General features: G+C 37.2%; 3 protein-coding genes across 3 annotated transcripts in view; 1 reads left to right on the top strand and 2 right to left on the bottom strand.

Moving 5' to 3' along the window:
- LOC145463364 (transcriptional adapter 2-alpha-like) overlaps positions 1–8,770 on the bottom strand; it is a 9,662-nt gene extending 892 nt beyond the window's left edge. The window contains exons 1-19 of the mRNA XM_081447114.1: positions 8,683–8,770; positions 8,499–8,614; positions 7,417–7,476; positions 6,777–6,868; positions 6,467–6,507; positions 5,873–5,935; positions 5,538–5,600; positions 5,183–5,271; positions 4,881–4,953; positions 3,962–4,025; positions 3,519–3,562; positions 3,345–3,375; positions 2,648–2,727; positions 2,480–2,551; positions 1,749–1,837; positions 1,442–1,485; positions 1,009–1,052; positions 743–816; positions 1–418 (exon numbers count right to left, since the gene is read on the bottom strand). The exon at positions 1–418 is cut by the window's left edge and continues 892 nt beyond it. Coding sequence (XP_081303240.1) covers positions 227–418; positions 743–816; positions 1,009–1,052; positions 1,442–1,485; positions 1,749–1,837; positions 2,480–2,551; positions 2,648–2,727; positions 3,345–3,375; positions 3,519–3,562; positions 3,962–4,025; positions 4,881–4,953; positions 5,183–5,271; positions 5,538–5,600; positions 5,873–5,935; positions 6,467–6,507; positions 6,777–6,868; positions 7,417–7,476; positions 8,499–8,614; positions 8,683–8,701 — 1,350 coding nt within the window. The 5' untranslated portion in view covers positions 8,702–8,770 and the 3' untranslated portion in view covers positions 1–226. The remainder of the gene's footprint in view (positions 419–742; positions 817–1,008; positions 1,053–1,441; positions 1,486–1,748; positions 1,838–2,479; positions 2,552–2,647; positions 2,728–3,344; positions 3,376–3,518; positions 3,563–3,961; positions 4,026–4,880; positions 4,954–5,182; positions 5,272–5,537; positions 5,601–5,872; positions 5,936–6,466; positions 6,508–6,776; positions 6,869–7,416; positions 7,477–8,498; positions 8,615–8,682) is intronic.
- A 1,286-nt stretch (positions 8,771–10,056) lies between these two features.
- On the bottom strand, positions 10,057–11,057 carry LOC145463757 (uncharacterized). The gene is made up of 4 exons (XM_081447546.1): positions 10,968–11,057; positions 10,682–10,838; positions 10,320–10,378; positions 10,057–10,227 (listed from the first exon to the last, which is right to left on the bottom strand). Exons 1-4 carry the CDS (start codon positions 11,055–11,057, stop codon positions 10,075–10,077), a joined length of 459 nt encoding a protein of 152 aa, XP_081303672.1. The 3' UTR covers positions 10,057–10,074.
- A 7,512-nt stretch (positions 11,058–18,569) lies between these two features.
- LOC145463910 (uncharacterized) lies at positions 18,570–22,968 on the top strand. Its single transcript, XM_081447703.1, has 2 exons — positions 18,570–18,787; positions 21,574–22,968. Exon 2 carries the CDS (start codon positions 21,584–21,586, stop codon positions 22,769–22,771), a length of 1,188 nt encoding a protein of 395 aa, XP_081303829.1. The 5' UTR covers positions 18,570–18,787; positions 21,574–21,583; the 3' UTR covers positions 22,772–22,968.
- Positions 22,969–25,000: the final 2,032 nt, after the last annotated feature.

Genomic DNA, 25,000 nt, shown 5'->3' with positions numbered 1-25,000 from the left:
ATCTTTGTAACAAACAACACTTAGGGCTACCCATTGTCTTCAAAATTTTCTTGTACACTTAATTGACAGTTTGTAAGAACCTTACGTTTCCGACATAAGAATCAAATGCAAGATGATGAAAACGTAACTTTGCGCAGTGCAGCAACTTGTACAGACTTCTTCTAGAACAACTTTATTACATTTCTAACGAAGTACCATAAATACAATTAAATTTAGTTTCGCTGAGTTAACCATCAGGTTGTTTGACCCAGCCTTGCTCCACAAAAAAGTTGTACATCTTTCTAGTCTTGTTCACATCAATCCGGATCAGAGTGCGAGCTTGAGCGAGTCGCAGTGATCCTTGTTTCTCGTATTCCTTGATCAATGTTGATTTGTAGCTTTGATAGTCGTGTGGCAGTAATCGCAGACTGCTACACAACTGTATAAAAGGAAGAGACAAACATAGGATAAATAAAAACATAAAAGAAAGAACTCACAAGGTTTAAGCTGCCACTGTACAACATCTATGATATATTAATATATTGAAGAGCAGAAAGGTGATCAGTGTATGAAAGACATAGACAAAGACCGCATGAAACAGAAATAAACAATTACTTAATAGTTATATTATAGTTTTAATTATAGCAATTATAGATTATTTTTCCATACCACGCTATCAGCTGGATAGTGATTTATCCGGTGAATAGCGTTATCCAGCCTTCGAACAACTGGGGCCCTGGAGTAAAGCGTAGTTTTTACACACCTCTCTTTCCATCGGTTTTAGCTGTTCCACTCCAGGAGTTCCACTGATATCCAAACGAGCTGCAGGCTTACGACCTTCAAGAACAACAGCAAAACCACTTACTTCATGATCTAAAGTTTCGATTGTCGCCCGGGAAATGACGTGCTCGCGGTATATTTTGAAATGGAATACAGGCGCAGTGTGGTAAATACTACTTGAAAGAAACCAAATGTGATAACTGAATCATATCATCAGCAACTAGAGAAATCAAAATACCGTATACCTACCTAAGCTAGGGAGAGGAAGGGGCGCTAAGCTCTGTCCTGAATCTCTGAAAAAAATAAAAATAAAAGTAAAACACCAACAGAGTTTGTCAAAAATATGAGAGAATTAAGTACATGCAAAATGTAATCGCGATATGGGTGTCATTGGCGAACTGATCTAAAGTGTAAACCAGATACTTTTAAAAAGTACCATACAAGTTTAGCAATTATTTAAGGATCTATTTCGAAGTTTGGTGATTGGAATTTAGGAAGATGAAGCAATAATGCAAGATATGTATAACTGGAAACAAAATCCATTAAATGCGTCGTTGCAAGATTCCATTACCAACTTACAGTACGAACCGAAGGCTGACTGCCTGGCTAACAGACCGACCGTCTGACAGACAGACAGACAGACAGACAGACAAACTGACCAACCAACGGAGCTTAAGCTTACATTTGAGCCTGTCTATGCAGCCATACTTGACAAGCTTTCTCGTCCTACGAAATAAAGCACAACAGGAATGCTATTAGGTGCTTGCTCCAGCATTTTACAAAATGATCGTTAAAAATCGGTTTTCTTTTAAGAGTTGTTCAGGGACCAACATGGTCTCAACATCAGTGTGAACTATGTATGAGCGACTCCACAAACGTTCTACTCCACTAAATGTCACCTCTCTTAAGAGTTTGCTCCTCTGCCACTTGCTTCTATACAACAATAAGAAGAAGAACTCAAAGAGGATACTGATTTCTCTGGAAATTACCTGGATGTGAACTAGAATATCATCTAACATTTTCCTGCGTGATTTATCTTCTTGTCGATGTCTGTGCAGTCGTTCATAAACCTCTGCACCTAAGATACACACATTAAACAATGAGACATAGGAGTAAAGGTCATAAAGAGCTGGATTAGTTGGTTCAAGACAGTTACTTCAGTTGCCTGATGATTGCTTTGGAAGAAGCATGAAACTCTGAGTAGCAAGTAAGTGTCTTGGACCAAATAATCCAGCTCATTACTTCTATTATAATAATAAATTGCTCTAGTTTAACTATTGAGCACTCTAATAGCCAATGAGGACTTCTACCTGCTATTTGGTCACATTAAATAATGCATATTCATAATGCAGATTGAAATACTTCGATTGACATCAACTGAAAACTGTCAAGGTATTTTAGCCCATCAGCTCACACTTGATAAGGACCACAATTTCCCTTTATAATTTTGTTTAAATTCAGCACAATTTTATAATTGTTCCCTCATATTTTGCAAGCAAAATAACACAGTTAAATTGCACTCTGGAGGGATTGTGTCCCATGCATACTGATATATAAGCACAGGAGAATAAAAGTGACAAGGATAATAACAATTATCATCTACGTAGAAGATATTGCCATGAAAAGCCACCTTATTCTTTGCACTGACGTCAATACAAATTTTTGACAATTGATAAGGAAAATGTATAAATGTGATCTTCAGAATTCTGCATACAAGTACCTTTTCTAGTGCAAATTCCTGCTGATCTGTATTCTTGTAAACTGACAATTTCTTTCTTAAGAAAATTTTCCACTGAAAGTAAAACAAAAACAATGATATCAGCATCAACAATCTCCTTCTTTCAATTAAGGTAATATTTTAGACTCTTGATCCTTTTGTTGAACTTACTTAGTAATCCTTGGACAAATATTTCATGTTGGTCAGGTGAATGAAGACGAGCAAAAGGCCTGAGGCTATCACGCAGATCCCTAGAGTGAAACATTTATTTAGTATTTAATTCACAACAGCAGTGACTCCATAACAGCTTTTCCTTTGCAGGTAATGAAATGCAAAACTAGCGAAGAAATTCTTGAACTTACTTTCCAAAAATATAGACTACAAGAGGTATATCAGGTGTTTATTATTAGAACTGCAAGCCTGTTCAGAGGAACATGCAAAAACCTTACTAAAGCACATCAAAAGGAGACTATGCAGGCTGAGTACAGTTACTGTAATGACACTCAGCTATGATAACTTGACATTTTTTGCACATTTTTTGGGTGACTACAGAATTAAGGGTCTTCATATAATGCACAAGATTTGCATTTTTACAGTATGAAAATGCTAAATACTCTTGTTAAGTCACAATACAAAAGGTGCAAAAATCATCAAGTGTTCACAGTTTGAATGGCCTCACTGCAAAGACATTAACTTTCAAAACACTAGACAGCATCATTTTCCCGATATTCAAAGAGCACTCAGCTAATCAAGTGATCTGATGTATTTTTCAAAGAAAGCAGTCCTGTCTTGAGTACTGTGGCACTGGTGAATAAACGGTGAATTCTTCAGTGATCACTAACAGACCAAATCTCAACCCCTCACATACCTTTCTGCTTTCGATTGCTTTCTTTCCACAGCTAAATAAAATAAAAATAAAAAAACAAAAGCTCATTATAACAGAATTTAATTCCCAAAACAAACATCTTTAAACTCAATATCAAATTTCCTGAAAACTCACGAATAGTTATATACCAGCAACTAAAAACTTAATAACCCATACTTTGTAATTTCCTGATGTTGATAAGTCCATATTTTCTCACAATGCTGTAAAGAGACAGGGGAAAATGTCAATGTTATATACCTGCCACTCACTGAGTTTACCAAACCTAACCCAGGAAAAGGGAAAAAGGCAATAAAGGCGTGGCTTTCTGAGAGCAGGATTCCAGGAGATGATTCATTTTAACAATGAAAAATTTATGCCTATTTTCCTCAATGTCCAAACAAACACATGGACATAGAGTTTGAAGTGAGACATTACATGATAAGTGTGTTGGTTTGAAAAGAAAGATGTAGGTCTACTCCAACTCCAGACCACACAAATGAGCCTGTAAGATCTGGTCACATTATAATCATCTGGTGCGCTAACTCCATCATGTAGCCTAAATGTCAACTTACATAGTCAAATTTGTGGGAATGCAATTTAACCACTCATACTTCACTTACTGTTTTCTGTAGAATCTCTGTCGAAGTCGTGACAAAAAGATCTCAACAGCAGCAATTTTAAGTTCTGCAAATAAAAAAGAAATTGGATTTTTATTAAAATTATTTGGGTTAGCAATTTCCTTTTTCACACATTAAATGGCAAACAGTATTATAACATGGCGCACCCTAGTCCTATCTAATTCCTATCGAGCCATCAGGAATGAAATCTCTATGTACGCACGGCCATGCATATATTTATAAGATGACGAGTGCAGTTTCAATTTAGCTGCAAAATTTCCGTCAAGTTTAGTGCTAAGTTCCATTTGTTTAAGTTTCAGCAAAGTGAAGATAACTCTGAACAATCCAAATTCTACTTCAAGCCTTTGCCTTTTGCCAAGCTAAGATGTTTACTTAAACATGAGTATTTTGACTTTGTTTGTCTACATTTTCATCGAGTATTTTTGACTTTGTCTGCCTACATTTTCATTATAATTCATTCAAAGAAGCAAATTTTTCATTGACGCTTTTAGAAACCTGGTTTTAAAAGTGTTTTCGCTCAACCGTTGCTCAACTGATTGTGACGCATTAGGATCCTAATGACCTTTGTTTTCCTTCACTGTGCATTGTGAGAACTTTGTAGTCAATCACAAATAAGACATGTTTTACTGCCCAAGTTGTTGTTGCCATGTTATAAAAGAATTGGTTCATGCTTTTAGCTGTGTGTATATTGACTTATGGATGCACTTGGGAAGTTTGGAGAGCAATCAAGAAGCTAAAGCTGCTCTCGGCTATCGCCTTGAGCAACTCTTATGCATCTTTCATGTGCTCCAAACTTTCTGCATGCATCCAGAACTTGATATACGCACGCTAAGCATGAACCAATTCTTTAACATCATTATTAAAATGGTCGTATAACTTGATCATATTGTGTATGTCTCACCTCGAAGAAGGTCTGAATCAGTAGAATCAAATTCTATGTCTTTTATATCAACCTCAGCATAGTTGTCATATTCCTGAAGACATGAACAAAAAATGTTTAATTAAAAACTATTCATTACAAGACTAGAGAAAGCTAAAAAGCAGTTTTGAACATCTCCTGACAGTTAACTTTACGTCTATGTTACATTGTTAAAGGAAGAATCAAATGAATGTAAGCTGCATAAGGTGTATGCACACGGGTATTTAAAGGCCAAAATATCAATATGTGAGCTTTATTAATAGCAATGAAATTCTGTTTCTTACCACATCAAAATCTCCCCTACATGGCATGTAACCTGACATTTCCAAGCTACGTGCGGAATTCATTGGAGGCCTTGGTGGGTCATCCATTGCTGTAAAAAGATGGGAAAGATATGTTTTATTCCTATCCAAAATACAAGGCAATAGACTGTCATATCAGAATGACCTTTATTCAGACTTTGATGCACAAGTTAAAAAAAAAAACATTCAATACATCTGAGACTTATGAATATCCTGCATTTAAACCAGGATTTTGCACAAATAAAAACAACTCAGCAGGAAACCCAAAAGTGTGACAGCTTTTACATTTAAAAGAAAATAACCTTCCAACAAATCATGCAACAGTAATCATCAACACCTTTGAATGGAATGCCAGCAGAGGATGGTGATGGTGTACAGGCAGGTACAACTGGCTTCAGTTCTAAAAAAAAGACAAAAAAAAAACAAAATGCAAAGTGTTGGAAATCCAGGAATATAAGGTTTTCAATATCCCTATGTTTATGTTTCTTGAATGAATCAAGAGCATATCCAACAAGCTTTTCAGACCAGTGCATAAAGCATAAAGCTAACTTGTTGAAAGCTTGGTTTCCACTATATATACCACCATTCCTCTTACTTTAAGTCAGAACACTGTGATATTTGATTTGTAAACATGCCTTGTTTTTATCAGCTGAAAAAAGAGCAATACCATACCTGGAATCTGAAGAGCTTCACAAGGTTCATCAATGTAACACCTCATGTAATGTTCTTCACACTCTGTACATAGGATTACAATTACCATCATTGATGACATTAAACAATAGACTGACTGCTTAATTATAATTTAGGATAAAGTTAAATATGTAAGTTCTACAGGTACTGTAATATCACAAGAAAAGTTTGTTATTCTTTCTTACAAAATCTAGACCCCTAAGAGGGCTGCATCAATGAAACAACATTTCAGTCTTCATACAGAATTATTTGCTACATACTGCATGTCCTATTAATAGAATAAAGTAGTGTCAAGTACTTAGACAACTTTGACAACCTCCGGAGGCAAGATGAGCAGGGCTTGAAAAAAGTGCTGTCCCATCATCCACAATGAGTAGATTTTCCCTCTGGGCAAGTAACTTGTTATTCTCACCTGCCCAATAGGCAACGGATCAGGCAAGTCGTCTGCCAACTAAATCATTAACAAAGCACACTAAGACTTGCCCAGGACAAGCAACATTTGAGAGCTACTTGTCCAAAGGGCAAGCTGGAATTTCCCTTTTTCAAGCCTTGATGAGGAAATGTTTTTATACTTGCCTTCTTCTGCTTTACTCTGAACTTGTTTAGCAACCTCTTTCCTACAACAATTAAAAAAGCAATTATTACAAATCAGTCTGTAGATAATGTACTACCCATCTAATAAAATTTTAAGCAATGCTGAACTTAACATTGTTTTGTTATATTTACTCTGTAAGACCTTTTTACAAGAACACTACATTAGGACTATTTCACAACAACAAGTAGATCATCTAAAAAAAAATTGCAATTACTTTAATTAATGGCTGTGGAGAAAGTAAAAAAGTAAACAAACTCAGTAAATCTATTAGTAATCTTCAGACAATCTCACCAGTTTTGAAAGCCACTATCAGAGATTCCATCCAGAAGATCAATTTCTTCTCGAGCATTCCAATTCTTTTCCAAGACTGGAAAATTGTTGCTCTAGGAAGTCCAAAAACAAAATAAATGGGCAAATTTTAGAAACCTCTTTCTGTGGAATCTGATTTCTCAAACCTCCTAATACTTTGTGCAAACCAAAAGTCATATTCCCTTGGATTTGTTCTGAATGCTGTAATTTTATCCCAGATTCTCATACTCCCTATTTCTCGAAGCAGTTCTCATTTCCATTGAGTGTTTAAGGAATCAAGATGCCCCTAATAACATATATGTAATTCGGAAAGTACAGCACTAGCCTAATGGTTGATACACTGGGTTCTAGACTGAGAGGTCAGGCCTCAAGTCTGGATCATCACGTTGTGTTCTTGGGCAAGACACATTACTCTCAGAGTGTCTCTCTCCACCCAGATGTACCATAGGTACCAGTGGACTAAACCATCCCATCCAGGTATAGGCCTTGGTGGTGGGAATCACCACCTTTTATACTAATGGACTTAAATACTGCACAACCAGTAGTTAAAGCAGAGTGAATCTCTTAAAAATATTTAAGATGTAATATAAAACACACAGATATCTAGAAACCACCCTCTTACAACTATTTCATAGCAGTGGTCACTGTGGTGATCTTTCTCCTCAGCTCCTCTGGAGAAACACTGAAAGTGAAAATTTAATATTCAGTGCAAGCTAAGGAAGCATTAAAAATGAATGCTTCCTCAACTTGGGCCTAAATAAACATTCCACCCAACTAACTACATTTTGTTTTCAGGATTGGAGATAACACAAAGAACTCTTTATTCATTGTAGGTATGTCAGCTGATCAGGTATGTTTTGGGCTTTATCCACACTTAACACATTTTTGTTTGAAAACAAACTTGCTGAGGCATAATTTTTGCCTGCAGTCCACACTGGAATAATAGAAAAAAAAAATCAGTTTCATCGAAAACATAATACATTTGAAAACACTGTCCAGCAGACATTTGAACATAGAGTTCTATTGTATAAGTGAAGAGTGAAAATGGAGGTCTTCGAAAAATGCTGGTACCAGTCATATCTTTTTTGGATATGCAAATGATAGTTGTGGTGTTTTCTCATAGCATAGTTAATAGCGTTTTGACAAGCATTCTAGTGTGGATGGGGAAAACCCAGCAAAAACAGTGCCAGAATGGGGAGCAGTTTTGCCCAGAGAGCATAAGTAAGAGCACATCAGTTCAAAAATGTATTGGTGTGGAATACATTTAGGTATAATGACACCAAGAGCTGATTTGCATATTGTGGCCTTTAAGATCCTTATCAGCTTTTGAAACCAAGCTGGCCTAGGAGGTGAAGTCTGACAAAGGGCAGCCCTACTTGGTCCTCTGGACTAGGAAATTGTGTATGAGACCAGTCATCCCAGCCCACTCAGTAAAAATTCACTTGATACAGAAACCCTCTGAAGTAGCCTTATGAGCCATAAAGCAACAAATTTTCCGTAATATTATAAGCTTATAGTTGAGCTTATATACTTTTCATAAATTTTAAATTTACGTTTAAGTGGGTTAACAAGTTCCTTTAGTTTTTTTGGTCAGTGTTAAGCTTAAACAACTACGACGCGAAGAAGACCTATCCTCCACTTTGATTATAACAGATTCTAAACTACAAACACTCACACGCACAGCACTCACTTAGACAAACAAACCTCTAAACAAATGTCCACTGTAGGATGACATTGGCGACACCTTACAAATGGCTCTTTAACAACTCCTTGACACATCAGGCACTCGTTATTGTCTTCAGACATTAAATGACTCTCTGCTGAAAGAGAAATCGCTTTAACCGATTACAAGACACAAACATGCAACAGTTTTCGAAAAATAACTCACCTTCCACGAGAACCGCCATTTTGAGACCCGCGCGTCTTTTTCAATTGCTAGAGTCTGGGACGAGAACTCAGGCTCCTCGCTCCTGCCTTCAGAAAATGCTCCTCTTACTAGTGGGGGCCTCTCTTTAGCTTCTCTCTCTTCTTCTGGCTAGGCGTACCATGGCCATGTAGCATATGGCGGTTTATATAATTAATCAAATGAATGCGCGCGCTTTGATTGGTCAATCAGCTATGGTTTATTGTGCAGTAAACTCATGGAAATTTCTCGTGTCTTCTGAATTATTATATAAAAGCAATAGACCACAAGTTTCTATGGTTTAGAGGCATGATAAACCACTTAGGATGTTGGAAAATTACTCGAAGAATTCGTAAATCACGAGCCTGCGGCTCGTGATTTACGAATTCTTCTCGTGTTCTTCCAACATCCCCCGTGGTTTATCAGCCTATGAACCATAAAAATTTGTGGTCTATTGCTTAAATATATACTGTTTATACAGTTAATATTCATATCTGTTTACAAGTGTAAAGATTTCAGATTTTTGCATTTTTTTAGATTTACATCTCTCGTATTTTTCAAATTCATTTTACAGTTACCAGGCCCCACAAACCAGAGAATTAAAAAATATATATCCTGTAAAAGTTCATCATCATCACAAGCAGTAATAGTAGTAAAATATCACAGGAAAACTAATTTTCAAGAAGAATTATTTGACACAACTTGCCGGGTTAGATTAGGTTAGCTTGTGTACCACATCCACCCCAAAGGGGTTGCAATAAAGAGGAAGCTCTAAGGTATACTTATCCAGACATCTTATAGTGTCTGAATTCCCGAAAAAGTAATCCCTACCGAAATCTTTTCTGCTGGGCTTCAGTCCTCGATTACGGTTTTTCGGTGGAAGGTGTTGTTACTACATTACTTCGGGCTTGGTACCTCAGGGAATCTTGATTTTCAGGATAAGAAGGAATCACATATATTTAGTAACGCTGCCTTTGATGTCTTTGATATGAAGCATAACGTTATGTCGTAAACTGCATAACAAGCTATACACAAAAGAGTTTTAGAAGACATCTCCAGCTAGATCCCCTTGAGATCATGGAGTTATGAAGCTTGTGTGTCGCCTGGCTTGTTTTCCACCGCAAATTTAAGGGGTTTCCATCCTTCAGAAGAGCTTATACTGCAAAGTTAACGGTTATCTTAATTTCTGTGGGAACCCAACCAAAGTTCTACAATTCGTAACTCCAGTAAACTCAAAAGTATCTATTTTCCATGAATACAGTGCTTACATCGAGTAAGTCAATAGGTGGGCAAAACCTTCCTTCAGATACTATATTTATTATGCAACAAGAAAACTCTTCACACCAACAGGGCTAGTAGTAAGAAAGACAGCTGAATTTATGAAGAACTGTGATTATTGTCTTGTACTGAATTACGTCTTCTTCTAAGTCTACGTCTCAATCTGTCGAATACTTGAGAAAACCGCTGGTGCATCGCTTTCCGTGAAGTGTTCTCTGGTGAGGCCTGGAAACGAGTAGAAAAGAAAGCAGTCTATTAACTCAGACTTATAAAGTGGAATAGCGACTTCAATATCATAAATGATCCAGAAAACCGAGAGCCTGCATCATATAGACGTGATTCACCAATTCACCGAGTGCAGTGAGCAATAGCTTGCCACTCTCTATGCCCACATATGCATCATCTAGACGAAAAACATTGTTTGTAACAAGGAACTAATTGAGTATCAATGAATGCGATCAGAAGTTTACAATGATAGAAGTCGGTACACCTCGTATGAAGACCCGCGCTGCGGAAAGAAGTGACACAAGCATTCAAGAAGTAAAAGGAAAAGGCCTCGCCTGCAGCCTGTGATTCACTGGTTAGCGACTTCTTTCCTCAGTTCTTTCGACACTTCTTCCTCTTTACCGGCTTATGTCTGGTTACTTCCTTGCTTGGAACAAACAACGGTCACTACCTTTTTATTCTTTAAATAACTTGTATATACTTGCATTCTCTATCAAGTGCATAATTTTTGTACTAACGACTTTCATTCTTTCTTCCAGTATTGCTCTTGTAATTTGTTCCTTGTGAAGCTTAGAATGAAGGAGTGTAACATAATGAGAAAGTTCTTCCTCTCTAGCCCTGAATTCGTGTCTTTCTTTCTGCAAAAGATGTATGGATGGCACTATTTAGAATTATTTCACTGAAGTGTATATCATATAGATGTTTGTCTGGAGATATCAGCGAGAACAGGACCTAGCGTGCAATGAACGTCAGTAAAATCACATTACCATTTTTGCTTTAAGCTTTTCATTCAACAGAATAAATTTGCGTTCCTCCGCACGCAAAGCCTCTCTCACATCACGCAGTTCGTATTCCATATTCATGATTTTATTCTTTAGGTTTTTATTCTCTATAATCAGGACACAGTTACGGTGCTTCGTCTGCTGTAGGAGCAAATCTACGAAAAAAATTAAAGTAAACGTGACAAAGATTTAGCCCACCATCCTCATTCCTAGGGTAGTCTCTCAATCCTCCAGGGACGGTAAGGGGAGATCCTGGAAGCGAGACTGCGGGTTACAGCATCGAGACTTCGATATAATTCGTGGTAATTACAAGGTGCAAAGTGTGAATAATGTTGAACTCTCTTTAGCCACAAAGGCCACATTCCGATTTCATCCTCACAGGTCTGTTTGAAGCCCTTGGAAAAGCCTTTTGATGAGAATGTAAGTCCGAATTGTGTGAACGTGTAAACGGACTCCCTGCAGTACGCGTTACTTTTTTATGTGTCGTTGTAACGCGTATTTTCAATTCCCAATCAGCACTTTAAACCATTTTCAAATTTTTCATTGTGTACATTTATAACTGGTCATGTAGCTCACAAATAGACGAACATAGATCGAAAAATTCGAAACCAAAATTAAAAGGCGTAAGAGAAAAACTAGTATCGTATTAAAAAACTACCAGGGAGAAATGAAGTTTTTTACAGGGATCAACGAAGTGCCATTGCATTGCCTCCAGAGTGAATGGATCTTTAATTGCTAACTTCGTTTTCAACTTCTAACTAAGACGTATAGTCGCAAACAGTTTTACTAGAGGAAAAAACCGAACCCAAAGTCAGTCACAGATCGATGTACTGACTTACCACAGAATTCATACTTCTGATCACTGTTGAGAAGATCCCAGTCTAACGGCCGCATGCTGTCCACCATGATTGCATTTCTGCATGAAAATGTGAATGGATATATGTAAAACAATGTAATACATAATGCACATCCTCAATTTGAAATCTGGGACGCCTTATGAAAGATTTTGCGTCAATCAGATACCTGGTTAAATTGCCAGTGCCTTTATTATAAAAAAATATCACAAGCTGAATGCAACAATATTTCAACCGTGGATATTTTTAATTTTACTTTGGCAGAATAAATGGAATTTTATACTAGTTTGATCTATTTTATTATTATATATTTTTTTATGTATAGTTAGGAATTTTTATAGTTTGAATTTTTTAAACATGTAGTATATAACACAAGTAATTCAGCTTATAGCTGCAAGTTGTGAGTTTAATAAACGATTTATCTCTCATCTCTCTCTCGCAGCAATAAAAAGTACTGTTTGCTGAGTTAAGGACTGAGAAATCAATACATTTTCAAATTTAATTTTCACTAAGCTTCAACAGGGGGAAAGCATAAAATGCTAGTCACACGATTGAATCGATTAAATCATTCATTCTGGTTATTGGAAAGGTTTTCTAGGACAACAAAATTTATTACAAGAAACAAACATACCTGAATCAACCTTTGCACATCACAAATGACTCGCTGCTTCTTTTGTGACGTCACAAAGTGTTTTTTCTTTTGTTGCGCGACAGGAGCGGGGCCCCTGGGTGCGCGAGCAAACTTTTCCACTTCAATATATTTTACGCGAGTTCTACAACAGTTCAATAAATTAAACAACTCAATTAAGTTCACTTTTGCTGTTTATTGATCAATATTAGATTTTTGTACAGAACAGGAAATTAAAAAAAATTCTAGTATCTAGACCATCTGGGCCAATGTAGAATTTTTATTTCAGAAAAAGATGCCTCGATTCAACCGGTTGGGCTTGACTGTGAAAACGAATCCAACTCGCAAGCTGAAAACATTACTTTAAATTGATGGTTTTCTGATTGCAACCAAGCAAAGTAATCTAGTGATTCGAGTGAGTTTGAAAAATGTAACTCTCTTGTTTAAAACATTTTGAAAAAACGAGATGGTCTGGGTACTAGATCACACACAGAATAACTAGTGACTGGCTTTATTGTATGCCACCTGTGAGTAAATAACCAAAGTTTACACAGATCTCATGGATCAAAGTTTGAAAAATCACTTTGCTCGATGAACAAAAACGCTAGAAACCTTTTCACACTTTCGCCGAGTTGTCTTCGTAACCGTTCAGATTTTGTTTTGGGAAAATTCTAATTCCCGCTCATGCTAGAGAGAGCGGAGCGAAGACAATCAAATCGGTTCAACGAATTTATCATCGACTTGGAATATCACAATATTCAATGCAAGAAATTTGTCAGCTATTTCCTCGTGATTGCAACTCATTGTTGTGAACGGTCGAAGCCAGTTGCCGAGCTGACAGTGTGGTCGGAGAAGACAGAATTTTTTTTGGATTGAGAAACAAGAGGTTAGTAATATTTTGGAAAGCATCATGATAGTTTCAGTGCCGTGTTTTTGTATTCTTCCCACAGCTAGAGTCTAGATGTTACAAACGTTTAAGCAACTAAGTGTAAAGGTTTCATCTAAATCCAACAAACGGCGTCAATAACATTGTTGCAACGCATCTTTTGCAGTGAAGTCAGTGTTTGAAAGTAGACTGAAATGAATAGACAGATGTTTCCCTAACACAGCTATTAGTGGCCGGCCGTGTTTTGACAATCAAAAGTCAAAACATTACAAGTTGATTATAACATGTGTGCAAATATGGTAATGCTGTAAGATCAGCATATGAAAGTATTAAATAAAGACTTGAAAGCGGAGAGACGGCCGTTTCTAACTACAAAAATGTGTGTAGGAAAAATTCCGCCCAAAAGGCGAGTTAGAAGTACTCAACAAGTTTTTTGCTTGTTTAAACTTGGTGTATTAGTATACTAAAAGCCCGGCTGGAAACGCTATAAATTTTAATTTTCCAACAACTGACATTTCACTCTCCTTTGCAGATCTACATTTCAATTATTGACGAGAATTGTTCGTTGTCTTACATTTTATAGGGTTTTAGTTCGGCCGTCAGAGGTAAACTCTCGCGATTCTTAGTATGTCAAACAAGGGAAGGTCATTCTATTATTCAGTTCCCTAATATTAATTTTTTTGTTTGTTTTTCTGCTTATATCTTTTATCTTAATTAATTAACGTATTATCGCTTTTGATCGGTAGATGAAAAGCAAATCTTTTGTTTTGCGTTCCAGAACACCATGCATGAATTACGCACTCAGCAGTAAGAAAAAATATGTGTTTTGTGTCGGTGAAAGCCAAAAAGGCGAACAAAATCACACAACAAAGAACTTTGTCGGATTTTCTAAACATTTCCCTCTGCCCTTAACTATGGCATCTATGGTTTATCTGTCACAATAAGCGGTTCATCATTTACATACAGGATATTGTGCGCAGATATCAAACCAAGTATAAAATCAAAACATTATTAACTATTGTTGGACGAGGTCGAGCAAATCATCGTAATTTGTCAGTGGCCAGCAGATCAATTATTTGCTGAAGCCAAAGGCTGATGCAAATTAATAAAAACAATTGATCTGCGAGACACTGACAAGTACGATACTTTGCGATAATCGAGTTCAATAATTGTTTTATCATTCGATCACCAGGTTTGTTTTCATATGTAAATCACTCTCTGACAGCACGCCGCCATGTTTCAAACAAGAGCGAGGTTACAATCCTCCGTAGAAAAAAAGATGGCGACTGGTACATTTACCCACAGTTCTTAGCGCACGACAACTTTAAAAACGTCTATAAAAACGTACAGAAAATTAAATGTTATAAAATCTTCAAACCCAGGCTACCCAATGTCCTTTGTACAGGGACAAATATTATAAACATTTGGCTTTCTTAGTGCCTTATAGACTGTGTTAGGTTCGCAAGGCATTGTGGTAAAAGGTATAGCCGCCATCTTTTTGCCTACTGTGGATTACGCGGGAGCAGAATATTATTTGCAGCGAAACACATTTAGACACTAAACGATATTGTAGGCCGTTATTTGCAGATCACGTGGTGGGCTCTAGGCCAATGAAAAGAAAGAAAAATTGCATCGAATAATAAATTATATATTTTTTATGCATTTCAGAAGTAATCTTTTCCTCCACAAACATGAAATGATCCAACTATGTTTTACGTTTTTATTCAACGCCTGCTAACAAATTGCAAAGGCTTTGGAAACAATTTTATCATTGAATATCTTGGTAAAATGGCTTCATAAACTTTAATTAATTGAAAAAAATGAAAATAACTCTTCCAAAATTGAAGCTGATGGCCTCATTTCCATTGGGCATTGAAACAAGGCTACAACATCCAACATGGGGGCCCCCATGTTCAAAGCTCTACAGTGTCTGTAATAAATACCTTTTATTCTGAGCCCTTTTCAATTGCTTTCCTTTAAAATGTTAATTTGGTTTATGAATAAGATAGGTTAAATGATATGAAGTGAATTTTTCCATGAGTGTCTCAACAGGAGCCATAATCGGGGACCGTCGCCGATTATGGCTCCTGGTCTCAACTAATTCGCGGCATAATATGGATTATTATACATTGAACTCACTATCTCTTTTCTGATTGGCCGAAAGCGTACAGTGAATTTTCGAAATCAGTGCCTGTGACGTCATAACTGCAGATTATACAATAATCATGTCAAGGACATTCAAGATCAGGGGTAATTATGTCATGTATGACCGCGGTGCATGATTTCTAAGGGTAATCATGTCAAGTTTGCGCGCTTTGTGTTGCTTGCCGTCAGGGAAGAAGCAAAACATGACTTCCATTTTTTTCCGTTCAATGTAAATAAAACAATTATTAGATACGGTTTTCGTGATATCCAGAATAATCAAGGTCTCAGTAAGGGTTATCAGCCTCAGCCTTCGGTTTCGGCTGATAACCGAATGGTCTGAATGGTCTGCTTAGGCATAATACAGTTTAAATGTATTTTGTTGAAAATAAGTTTGAAATTCTGCTCATACTTAAGCTTAGTTGTAACCTCGCTCTTGTTTGAAGCTTCTATAAGCTGTCAGAGAGTGATTTACCGTAAACTTCCGAAAGTAACGATCCTCATTACTTTCGGCATTAGCAGCCTTTGGGCTCGCTACTTTCGGAGGGTCGCTACATTCAGGATTTATTAGCAGCCACAATTTTTTGACGTTACTTTCGGGGGGTCGTTACTTTCGGACGTTTACGGTATATGTACAAACAAACTTCGTGATCGAATGATAAAACAATTATTGAACTAGGTTATCGCAAAATATCGTGATTTGCCACTGTCTCGCAGATCGATTATTAATAATTAATCTGCTTGCCACTGACAAATCACCACATTTTGCTTAGCCTCGTCTAACAGTTGCTAAATACTTGTAGAGACATGTTTCGAAGTATTTGGGGGTTTATTTGGGAATTTCAACGATCTAATCACTTAGAAGTTCGTTGGAAAATTTTAATATGTTTTGAGAAGCTAACGAACAAGTGCTACGTAAAGACAATAGATTTCGCAACTTCATTTTGTACCCACAAGGAAGGAATTTTAGACATTGTAAATTGGCCAACTGACTAAGTATTATATTTAGCTGCAATTGCGTTTCGCTTCATGTTAGTATCACTTAAAATTTTATTTTGTTGTTCATTTGGGGGTTGAAATGATAAATCTTAATATGACTACCCACATTTTGGTGATCGAGTTTTAGTGGTCAGAAATATTGTAACTCCATTCGGAAGAACTGTGACACTTGCCGGCAAGATACGGAATTTTACACTGAGTTTTTCCTCTGTACGTGATCAGTAAAATTAATGAGATTTCAGTTAAATTTAGATGAGCTATTTTAGTAGTTCAGTTCTCTAAATGTAACTAATCTCTTTCAGCCAAAGATCTATTGAACTACAGTTGAACCAGTCTATTTCGAACTCTCAGGGGAAACGAAAAATAGTTCAGTCGAAATAGCGGGGGTTCGAAATAACTGACTGAAGGGTAGATCCAAGGGAATTGGCTTTGAGTGCGAGATAACGGGGAAGTCGATAACCGAGTTCGAATTAGCGAAGTCCACCTGTATTTATTTTAGGTTGGGGAAAGCTTGCACTTCAAGCTACAAAGTGTTATGTTAATTAAGGTGGCTCAAAACAGTTTCCAGCACTGGAAAATTCTGTAGGTAGGGTTCAGAGCCACCTTAAATTCTTATTTAAAAACTTTATCCGAAATATCGATGAAAGGAAGAATACAATAACAAAGAAACCTATTTACATTAATTACAGAAACTGAAATGGAAAAATAACCACGGATTGAAATGGATTTTGGAGTGATTCACTTCACAGATAATTTTCGACTGCACAAAATTCATTAGTGAAGGGAGAGGCGCGCAATGCATTAAGGGTGAAACTGGGCCTTTAAGGTGGCTTTGAACCCTACCTACAGAGTTTTTTTGAACTTTGCTAAAAGTTGCGTGCTATCATCCTTATCAAAAGTTGATAACATATAAAAAAATTAACCTTGCCGTTTTTGAATTATAAGCCCCTAAAGTTGTAATTGAAACTGTTTTTAGGAGGTCATACGTTGCTATGGTAACCTAGTGTGTCACGAAAATGATAACAAAGTGTTGGCCATGATTGAGCAGGTTTTTGATACCATGATTGTGGCATCAAGTGATAAAGAGTGGTTATAACTAGCTATCAAAATCTAAGTGTTGAAAACTGTTTTGAGCCACCTTAACCTCGCGGGAGTTTAATACGTAACCCAGAACTGCCGTGTAGCTTATTAATATTCGTTTTCGTTCTAGACCGCGTGTGTTGTAATTTTCTTGTCAGTTACAGTTTAGTTGTCGTGTGTATTAAAGTTCACTTCCTAAAGTGGAGTCGTTTCGCGTTTGAAGAACACAGCATAAAGATCTAACTTTCCGCTACATTATGAACACCTTCAGAGTCCTTTGTTCTCAATTTTCGGTCTAAAAGTTAGAATTCGTTCTGTTCAGTTACATTATGAAATACAAATATATGCACAGGCACATGATGAACCTCATTTAAAATAAGATTCTCTCCCGGTTTTCGAACAGCTGAAACTAAAAAAAAACAAAAAAAACGTCAAACCCAAGTTTATACTTAATAGCTTTTTACTCTCACTCACCAATTTACTTAAATATGTAATGAGATGTCATAAATGTGAGAGTGATGTATATACAGTAAGAGTAGAGTGTCAACAGCTGAATTAAACCTTTCGATTGTCAACACGGTTCAACCTAGACAATCTATGTTCCTGTAAACCTACAAAATTGTTCTTCTGTTCCGCTGCTCTAACGCGGACATTCACATTTTTTATAATCCTTGTTCGTGCGTTGTCCTTCAGGATTATATTTTAGATACTACAAGTTTACCAAACACGTCACTGTTAAACAAAGAAAAGCCTTGGTCTTGAGATCCAACCCAAGCAGCTGAAAAAATAACGAACAAGTAAATTTTGCGTGATAACCCAAAGTAAGGTCTGTCGTTTAGATCAAGCCATCTACAAACTCACAACATCGGGGAATGCGAGGAAAGAACAAAGTATTGTACGATTTAAGAAGAATCCTACTGCTAAAGAAAATCGTTTCCGATCGCCCCTCTTTCATGGGTGTATATAGATCAGTCGATCGATCGGTTAAGAAATAGAAAACGAGCCGACAGAAAGAATATTGATAATAAATCACTCCAAGTGAGCCTTGATGGTTCCTTCCAGGTCTTTGTGATTTCCAAAGAAGTCGCTCTCATTCTCAGTCAAAAGATGCTTGATCATACGAAGACTGATTTAGATGTCAGAGTCACAGGAAAAAGAATATGGTGGAAAATTAACATGGAAACAAGCAAGAAAAAAATCACAGACAAAAGATTAGGTAAGCAAAACATTTCATACTGGATAAAATTAGACAAGAACTACTCCAAATAGGACAACAAATGTTCGATGAAAATTTCTGGACGTGCTTTTTTGTATTAAAATACAATTTTATCTGATATGTAATTTACATTTGCAAAACAAATTACCTGACAAGCCAAACACTAGTTCGGCAATAAATTAAAAATCTGTATTAAGACAATGAAGTAATCAATAATCATAGACTGTTATGTGATGTTCAGTTTCGCAAGTTGTTTCATGATAATTATCTCAGAAGACTAAGACTTCGCGCTTGTCAAGGCTGTTGAGGAGTTTTTGCATACCCCTAAGCTTAAATGAAGAGAATTTGTACTTTCAATACAACCAATCACCTACAAAATTTCATTTTAAGCGTTATATCGACAACGGAAGACTGCAGTTCCACATCCGGACGTTTTTCAATTCGGACTGTATGTTGTCGGAGAAAGCGAGGTATAGAATGAGTTGACAGTGAAATCCCGAATTTTCAAATCTCCAAGGGAAACGAAAACTTGGTTTGAAAATTCGGTTCGTTTGAGAAATCGGGGGTAATTCTAGTGTTCGCCTGAGAGGAGGGTAACTGACGAGTTTTGGTTCGAGTTATCAGGAGTTTCGAAAAATTCAGGGTTCGAGAAATCAGGATTGCATTTGCCGTTTGTACATTTTGCCCGTGGGAAGGTTTTGATCACTAGCAGGATTTTTTAGATTGAACGGTGTCATGAACTAGCTTGGGTGCCAGAGGTTTAAACTTTCGTTCGCGGAAGAAGCGGTGAGTACGCTATGCTATTTATTTTATTATTTTATTTTATTTTATTTTGATTAGCCATACAAACAGAATAGAATTACAATACAATGATTAATAAATTACAAAAATTAATATACAAGATTACAATGAAGATGCAAAACTACAATTTATATATTAAAGGATAGAAAAAAAATGGCGAGGGAGCCTAATAATAAAAACCACGGGGCTTGTGAACTTAGGCTCCCTCTCAAGAAACACCAAATGACTAATTTAGACAAAGAAGAAGTTTAACTTGCTTAAATCTCAAGACATTCATTTAATGCATCTAGGTCAGTTTATGTTCTCGTTTAAGAACGCTATTCTCCCTCGAAAATTTGAGAAAATTTTCACAATAAAAAAAAAAACAAATCCATTGTTACAATACAAGGCATGCAAACTCCTTTCGTCTACCTTTATGTAAAACAAATATTCATATATTCTCCTAAATTTTTTTAACTCTCTTTCACCTGAAATTCCTGGCTCTTCACCACTGGCATCTTTTAGGAAAAAACTTAAAACATATGTTATCGGTAACTATTAACTCTATCATTCAAAGGAAAAAAAAACTCTGTGGCACCCAGGTTAGTTTTGAACATGCTGAAGGGAAAAATGAAATGAAGTTGCAGCCATCACTGTCACAATCACAAATTAAGCAATTGCAAATTAAGCCCGAGAAAAAAACTTCGGGGCTTCAACAGTACTTCGAACCCGTTCCCTCTGCGTTCCATTAGCGCTGCAGTGCTCTGCCAAGCGTCTACCAACTGACATGTATGAAAACCTACACATTGGGAGCGCGTCAATGTTTGATCCGTTCTAGGACTTGAAATATTGTTGCGGAAACGTTATTCTGGAGACATAGTTGCGGAGTAGTACCACGCAGGAAACATATGTTGCGGAAACGAATTCTGCTGCTCTGAAACCAGGAAATGTTTTTGCCCCAGGTCAAAAACAGTTTTGCTTTCCGTACATAAATTTTACTTACGAAACCTTTAGGGCCGATATAGGGCTTGAAATATTGTTGCGGAAACGTTATTCTGGAGACATAGTTGCGGAGTAGTACCACGCAGGAAACATATGTTGCGGAAACGAATTCTGCTGCTCTGAAACAAGGAAATGTTTTTGCCCCAGGTCAAAAACAGTTTTGCTTTCCGTACATAAATTTTACTTACGAAACCTTTAGGGCCGATTATTTATTAAACGAAGTTTAGACAACTTCTATGAAAGTCATCTTCTACTTTGAGCCATGTTTAAACCACGAGTACCGATTATTTAAACGTTGTTTTTCCATAACAGTGTTTAGACAGTGTCTAGACACCGACTAAGGAACAAAAAGTAAGTTAGACCTGATCAAAGGTAGGTTTAAACGCTATTTAACGATATTTTCACGGTCAGCCATTTTGAAATGGAGGGACCTCCGCGCTACAGACAGTTAAGAAACTACGCCAATAGCCTGCGAACAGGCTCCCGGTGAGCCCGTGTCCCCGCCCCGATCGCTTTGCTCTCCGAATTCCTCTGTTTCGCGCTCGCCGAAATTTTTTTCCGTCCTCGCCGGAAGCCTGTTCGCAGGCTACTACGCCAATCGACATAATATACACGTTTGAATAATTTGGCTCCCTAGTGAGAGATTTAACCCCTTCGAGGAACACGACCACGAAGACTTTCGATTGCGTGTTCGCCTTAGAAAGGAATCGTCAGGTCACCTCAGTGACTTCGTAAAACTTTTGCATAAAGATCTTCAACATCTCGACTCCGTCTCGGTCCATAAACACGCAAAAAAAGAACTTGGCCAATATCCAGCCATCTTTACCTCACGCTTGGTCAATAACTCATATATATTAGCTCAGCTATCCGCGGGCATGTCATAATTGTGATTTTAATTTGAAAACAAAATAAAATGTATGTATGTATGTATGTAAGCTTATTTACATTTTTTCCACACGTGCATGGCTTGTCCTTGATCGTTTTATGTTATCTATTGCTTCCAGTGGCATAACAATGAAAAGGAAATTGTGCTGTAAGGGATTGTCAGTGAGACCACGCTGCAGTCGAAAGATCTTCACACTAAGAAGACTTACGTGTTTCTCGATAGCAGTGTACGTGCTAATCATCGTGTTTTCGTTGCATACTTTTCGAGAGAAGTTTGCAGTCGTTATTGAGCGGTTTGAATCTCTCCCAAGTCAAGGGAGTCTGTTGAGAGCACGGAGTCCATCAATCGTATCTACTTTGTCTTTAAATACTACAAATACCACATTATCGGTTGTGAAAACAACTGCACAGACCTTTGTGTCTCGGACAACAGTAAAACAAGAGAATTATAATTCAAGTGACAAGGCGTTAATGGATAGTTGTCGAGGTTGGTGTCGTGGAAAAACGGAAAATTCGTCAAAACCTTATTTCTTAACAGCAGTCTTGCTCGTAAGAATCTATGTTAAAGACCTCGCTCAGTTAACGACAAGAGAAATGAGGCAATGGCTGTACTATTTGCGATACGCTGGATTCGAGCATGTATACGTGTACGATGCCTTTGTGTATAAAGAAGAGTCACAAGAGCAAGCACTGAAGCATTTAATCGACGAAGGATTTGTAACATATGTGGACTGGAGTCACCGAGCTTTTCCTTATTCTATCAGCGGTACACAACATGCTGCTTATCAGGACTGTATCGTCAAGTTTGGACATGAATCTATCTGGCAAGCTGCAATCGATATTGATGAGTACCCCTTCAGTCCTACAGATCAGCAACCAAAGTTTGCGCAAAGGAAAGTAGCAAGCTTTAGCAAGGCGATGCCTATTGCTTCAGAACTAACCATGCAGAATTTTCTGTTTTTAGGAAAACCTCTCGACAGTAATGAACATCCATTGCTTATCGATCGACTATGGCGGAGAACACACGGACCAGCTAACGCGCTTGTAAAGCCAATCTATAAGCCGAGTCACGTTGCAAGAGCTACAGTACATCATAACGCTCTGTCAAAGGGAAGCTCGGTGAATTTTCCAGTGAATGAGCTTCGTATGAATCATTATTGGGGAGCGAGGCTGCAGAACTGGGGAGAAGACACACCAGAAATCCTTGGTAAAACACAACCAGATACTTCAATGGAGACTATTGTGAAAAACCTGAAGGACTGCATCACTCATTGTCTCCCGTCCGTGGATTTAGTTTATCGCAAAGAGTGGAGCTAATTAGAAACAGAATACATAATATTGCAACTCAATATCACAATCTAACTGGTTGCGCTGCATTATATAGTAGTATTCACTGTTACGCTGATGATTCGCAAGTTTACATTTCATTTAGTTCTAACGACAGAGCTGAGCAACTTGCTGTGGTGAGGAATATAGAAGACTGCACCAGAGACATCCGGTTTTGGATGTTGAATAATGATTCCTCAGTATAGGTACGTCATAACAGCTGGAAAAGCTAGACAATATCAGTATTCGTGTGGGTGACTCAGATATTCATCCCGTGCCAATCGCGAGAAATCTTGGTTCTTGGTTTGATTCTAGGCTGTCCATGCCAACACATATCACAAAAATCTGTGCCTCTTCATTTTACTATACCTATAATATTCGTCGGATCAGAAAGTATCTTTCACAGCAGTCAACTGAAACTCTTGTCCATGCATTCATAACAAGTCGCCTTGACTACTACAATGGTCTTTTATAAGGACTACCAGATTTCACTAAAAAAGTTAACGTTAAAAAGCAATGACGTTTCGACCGCTCGACGGTCATTTTCAAGTTGAAAAGTACAGTAGAACCTCGATTTAACGAACCTCTATTTAACGAAGTCCTCGATATAACGAACGATATTCTATGTCCCGGCCAAAGTTACAGTAAAATGTATGGAATAGAACCTCGATATAACGACCCTCGATATAACGAATTCTTCGATATAACGAACATAATCCGGAAGCCCAAACGTAAAATCTACCTCGATATAACGAATTACAATGTCAACACGCGACAGAAGATAAACGCTGAACAGATCAACAGTCAACAAATCCGTGTAATCCTTATGGTAAAGAGACAGCAATCTTTCAGTCAACGGCTTATTATATGTCATAGACATTGGCACTATAGTATTTCGACATCAATTAACTTCTGCTCTATCTTCTTTGAAATCCGGAAATGTTGGGTAGTGCAACCTAACAACATTAAAGCCCGTTTCCTTGTTTACATAGACAATTTTCTGTATAACCTCTATGTTGCAACATTTTTAAATCGCTACTCTGAAAGTGTCGTTTTTTTGTAAACAAAAGCTGCGCGCCTGCTCAAAAGTGAAAATAATTGATACTGAAAGCCACCATGCTTAATGAATTGCATCTCAAAACGCGGCACTTCTGGATGACGAAAATTGCTTTGAATTGCGTGACAGAAGTCACCTGTGTTACAAATCAATCATTAACTATGACCTCGATATAACGAACATTTTGATCGTTTCCCCTCAAATTCGTTATATCGAGGTTTTCGATATAACGAACCCTCGATTTAACGAACAAATTTGGCCGGTCCCCAGCGACTTCGTTAAATCGAGGTTCCACTGTAAAAGTTTTGCATGCGCCCAAATATATACAATCGATTATAAGAATGCTAATGAGACACTGACTAAAACTCTAAAATATATACATAGAAACAATACAAGAAAATTGCGGCATGAGTAATAAAAACGTTAAGGCGATAGAAACGATTTAAAAATAAAATAATTAAAATAATTAAGTAAATAGCTTCGCGCGGATCGAGTCACTCTGTTTGTTCAATTTTGGTTGAAGTTTACGAATAAAAAGCATTTCAAAACTCAAATAGTCGAGTTTACTCTGACATTTTTTCAAAATCCTGAAATTGCTTCCAATGGTCTCTTGGATCCTTTCCGTGCTCATCCTTCACGTGGTTGCCGATTGTTGATCGCTTATGTTCCTCCACACGTTGATGTAGGTGTCGACTCGTGAAGCCGACATAGTCTGCATCGCACAGACCACACTTGTAGTAATAAACAACGTTTTGTTGATTCACAATTGGAGGTTTATGTTCCTTTGGTTTGAATTGTCCTTTGATCTTCAGACTTGTGTAAACAGAGTGACTCGATCCGCGCGAAGCTATTTACTTAATTATTTTAATTATTTTATTTTTAAATCGTTTCTATCACCTTAACGTTTTTATTACTCATGCCGCAATTTTCTTGTATTGTTTCTATGTAAATATTTTAGAGTTTTAGTCAGTGTCTCATTAGCATTCTTATAATCGATTGTATATATTTGGGCGCATGCAAAACTTTTACTTTTCAACTTGAAAATGACCGTCGAGCGGTCGAAACGTCGTTGCTTTTTAACGCTAACTTTTTTTGCTTTGTTGATTCGACTACCAGATTGCTTGTTAAATAAGCTGCAACGAGTACAGAATGCCTGGGCCAGA

Source organism: Orbicella franksi, chromosome 12 (assembly GCF_964199315.1).
Source record: "Orbicella franksi chromosome 12, jaOrbFran1.1, whole genome shotgun sequence".
Taxonomy (NCBI): Eukaryota; Metazoa; Cnidaria; class Anthozoa; order Scleractinia; family Merulinidae; genus Orbicella; species Orbicella franksi.
Note: the sequence above shows the minus strand (reverse complement) of the source record. Positions and strands in the feature narration are given on the sequence as shown.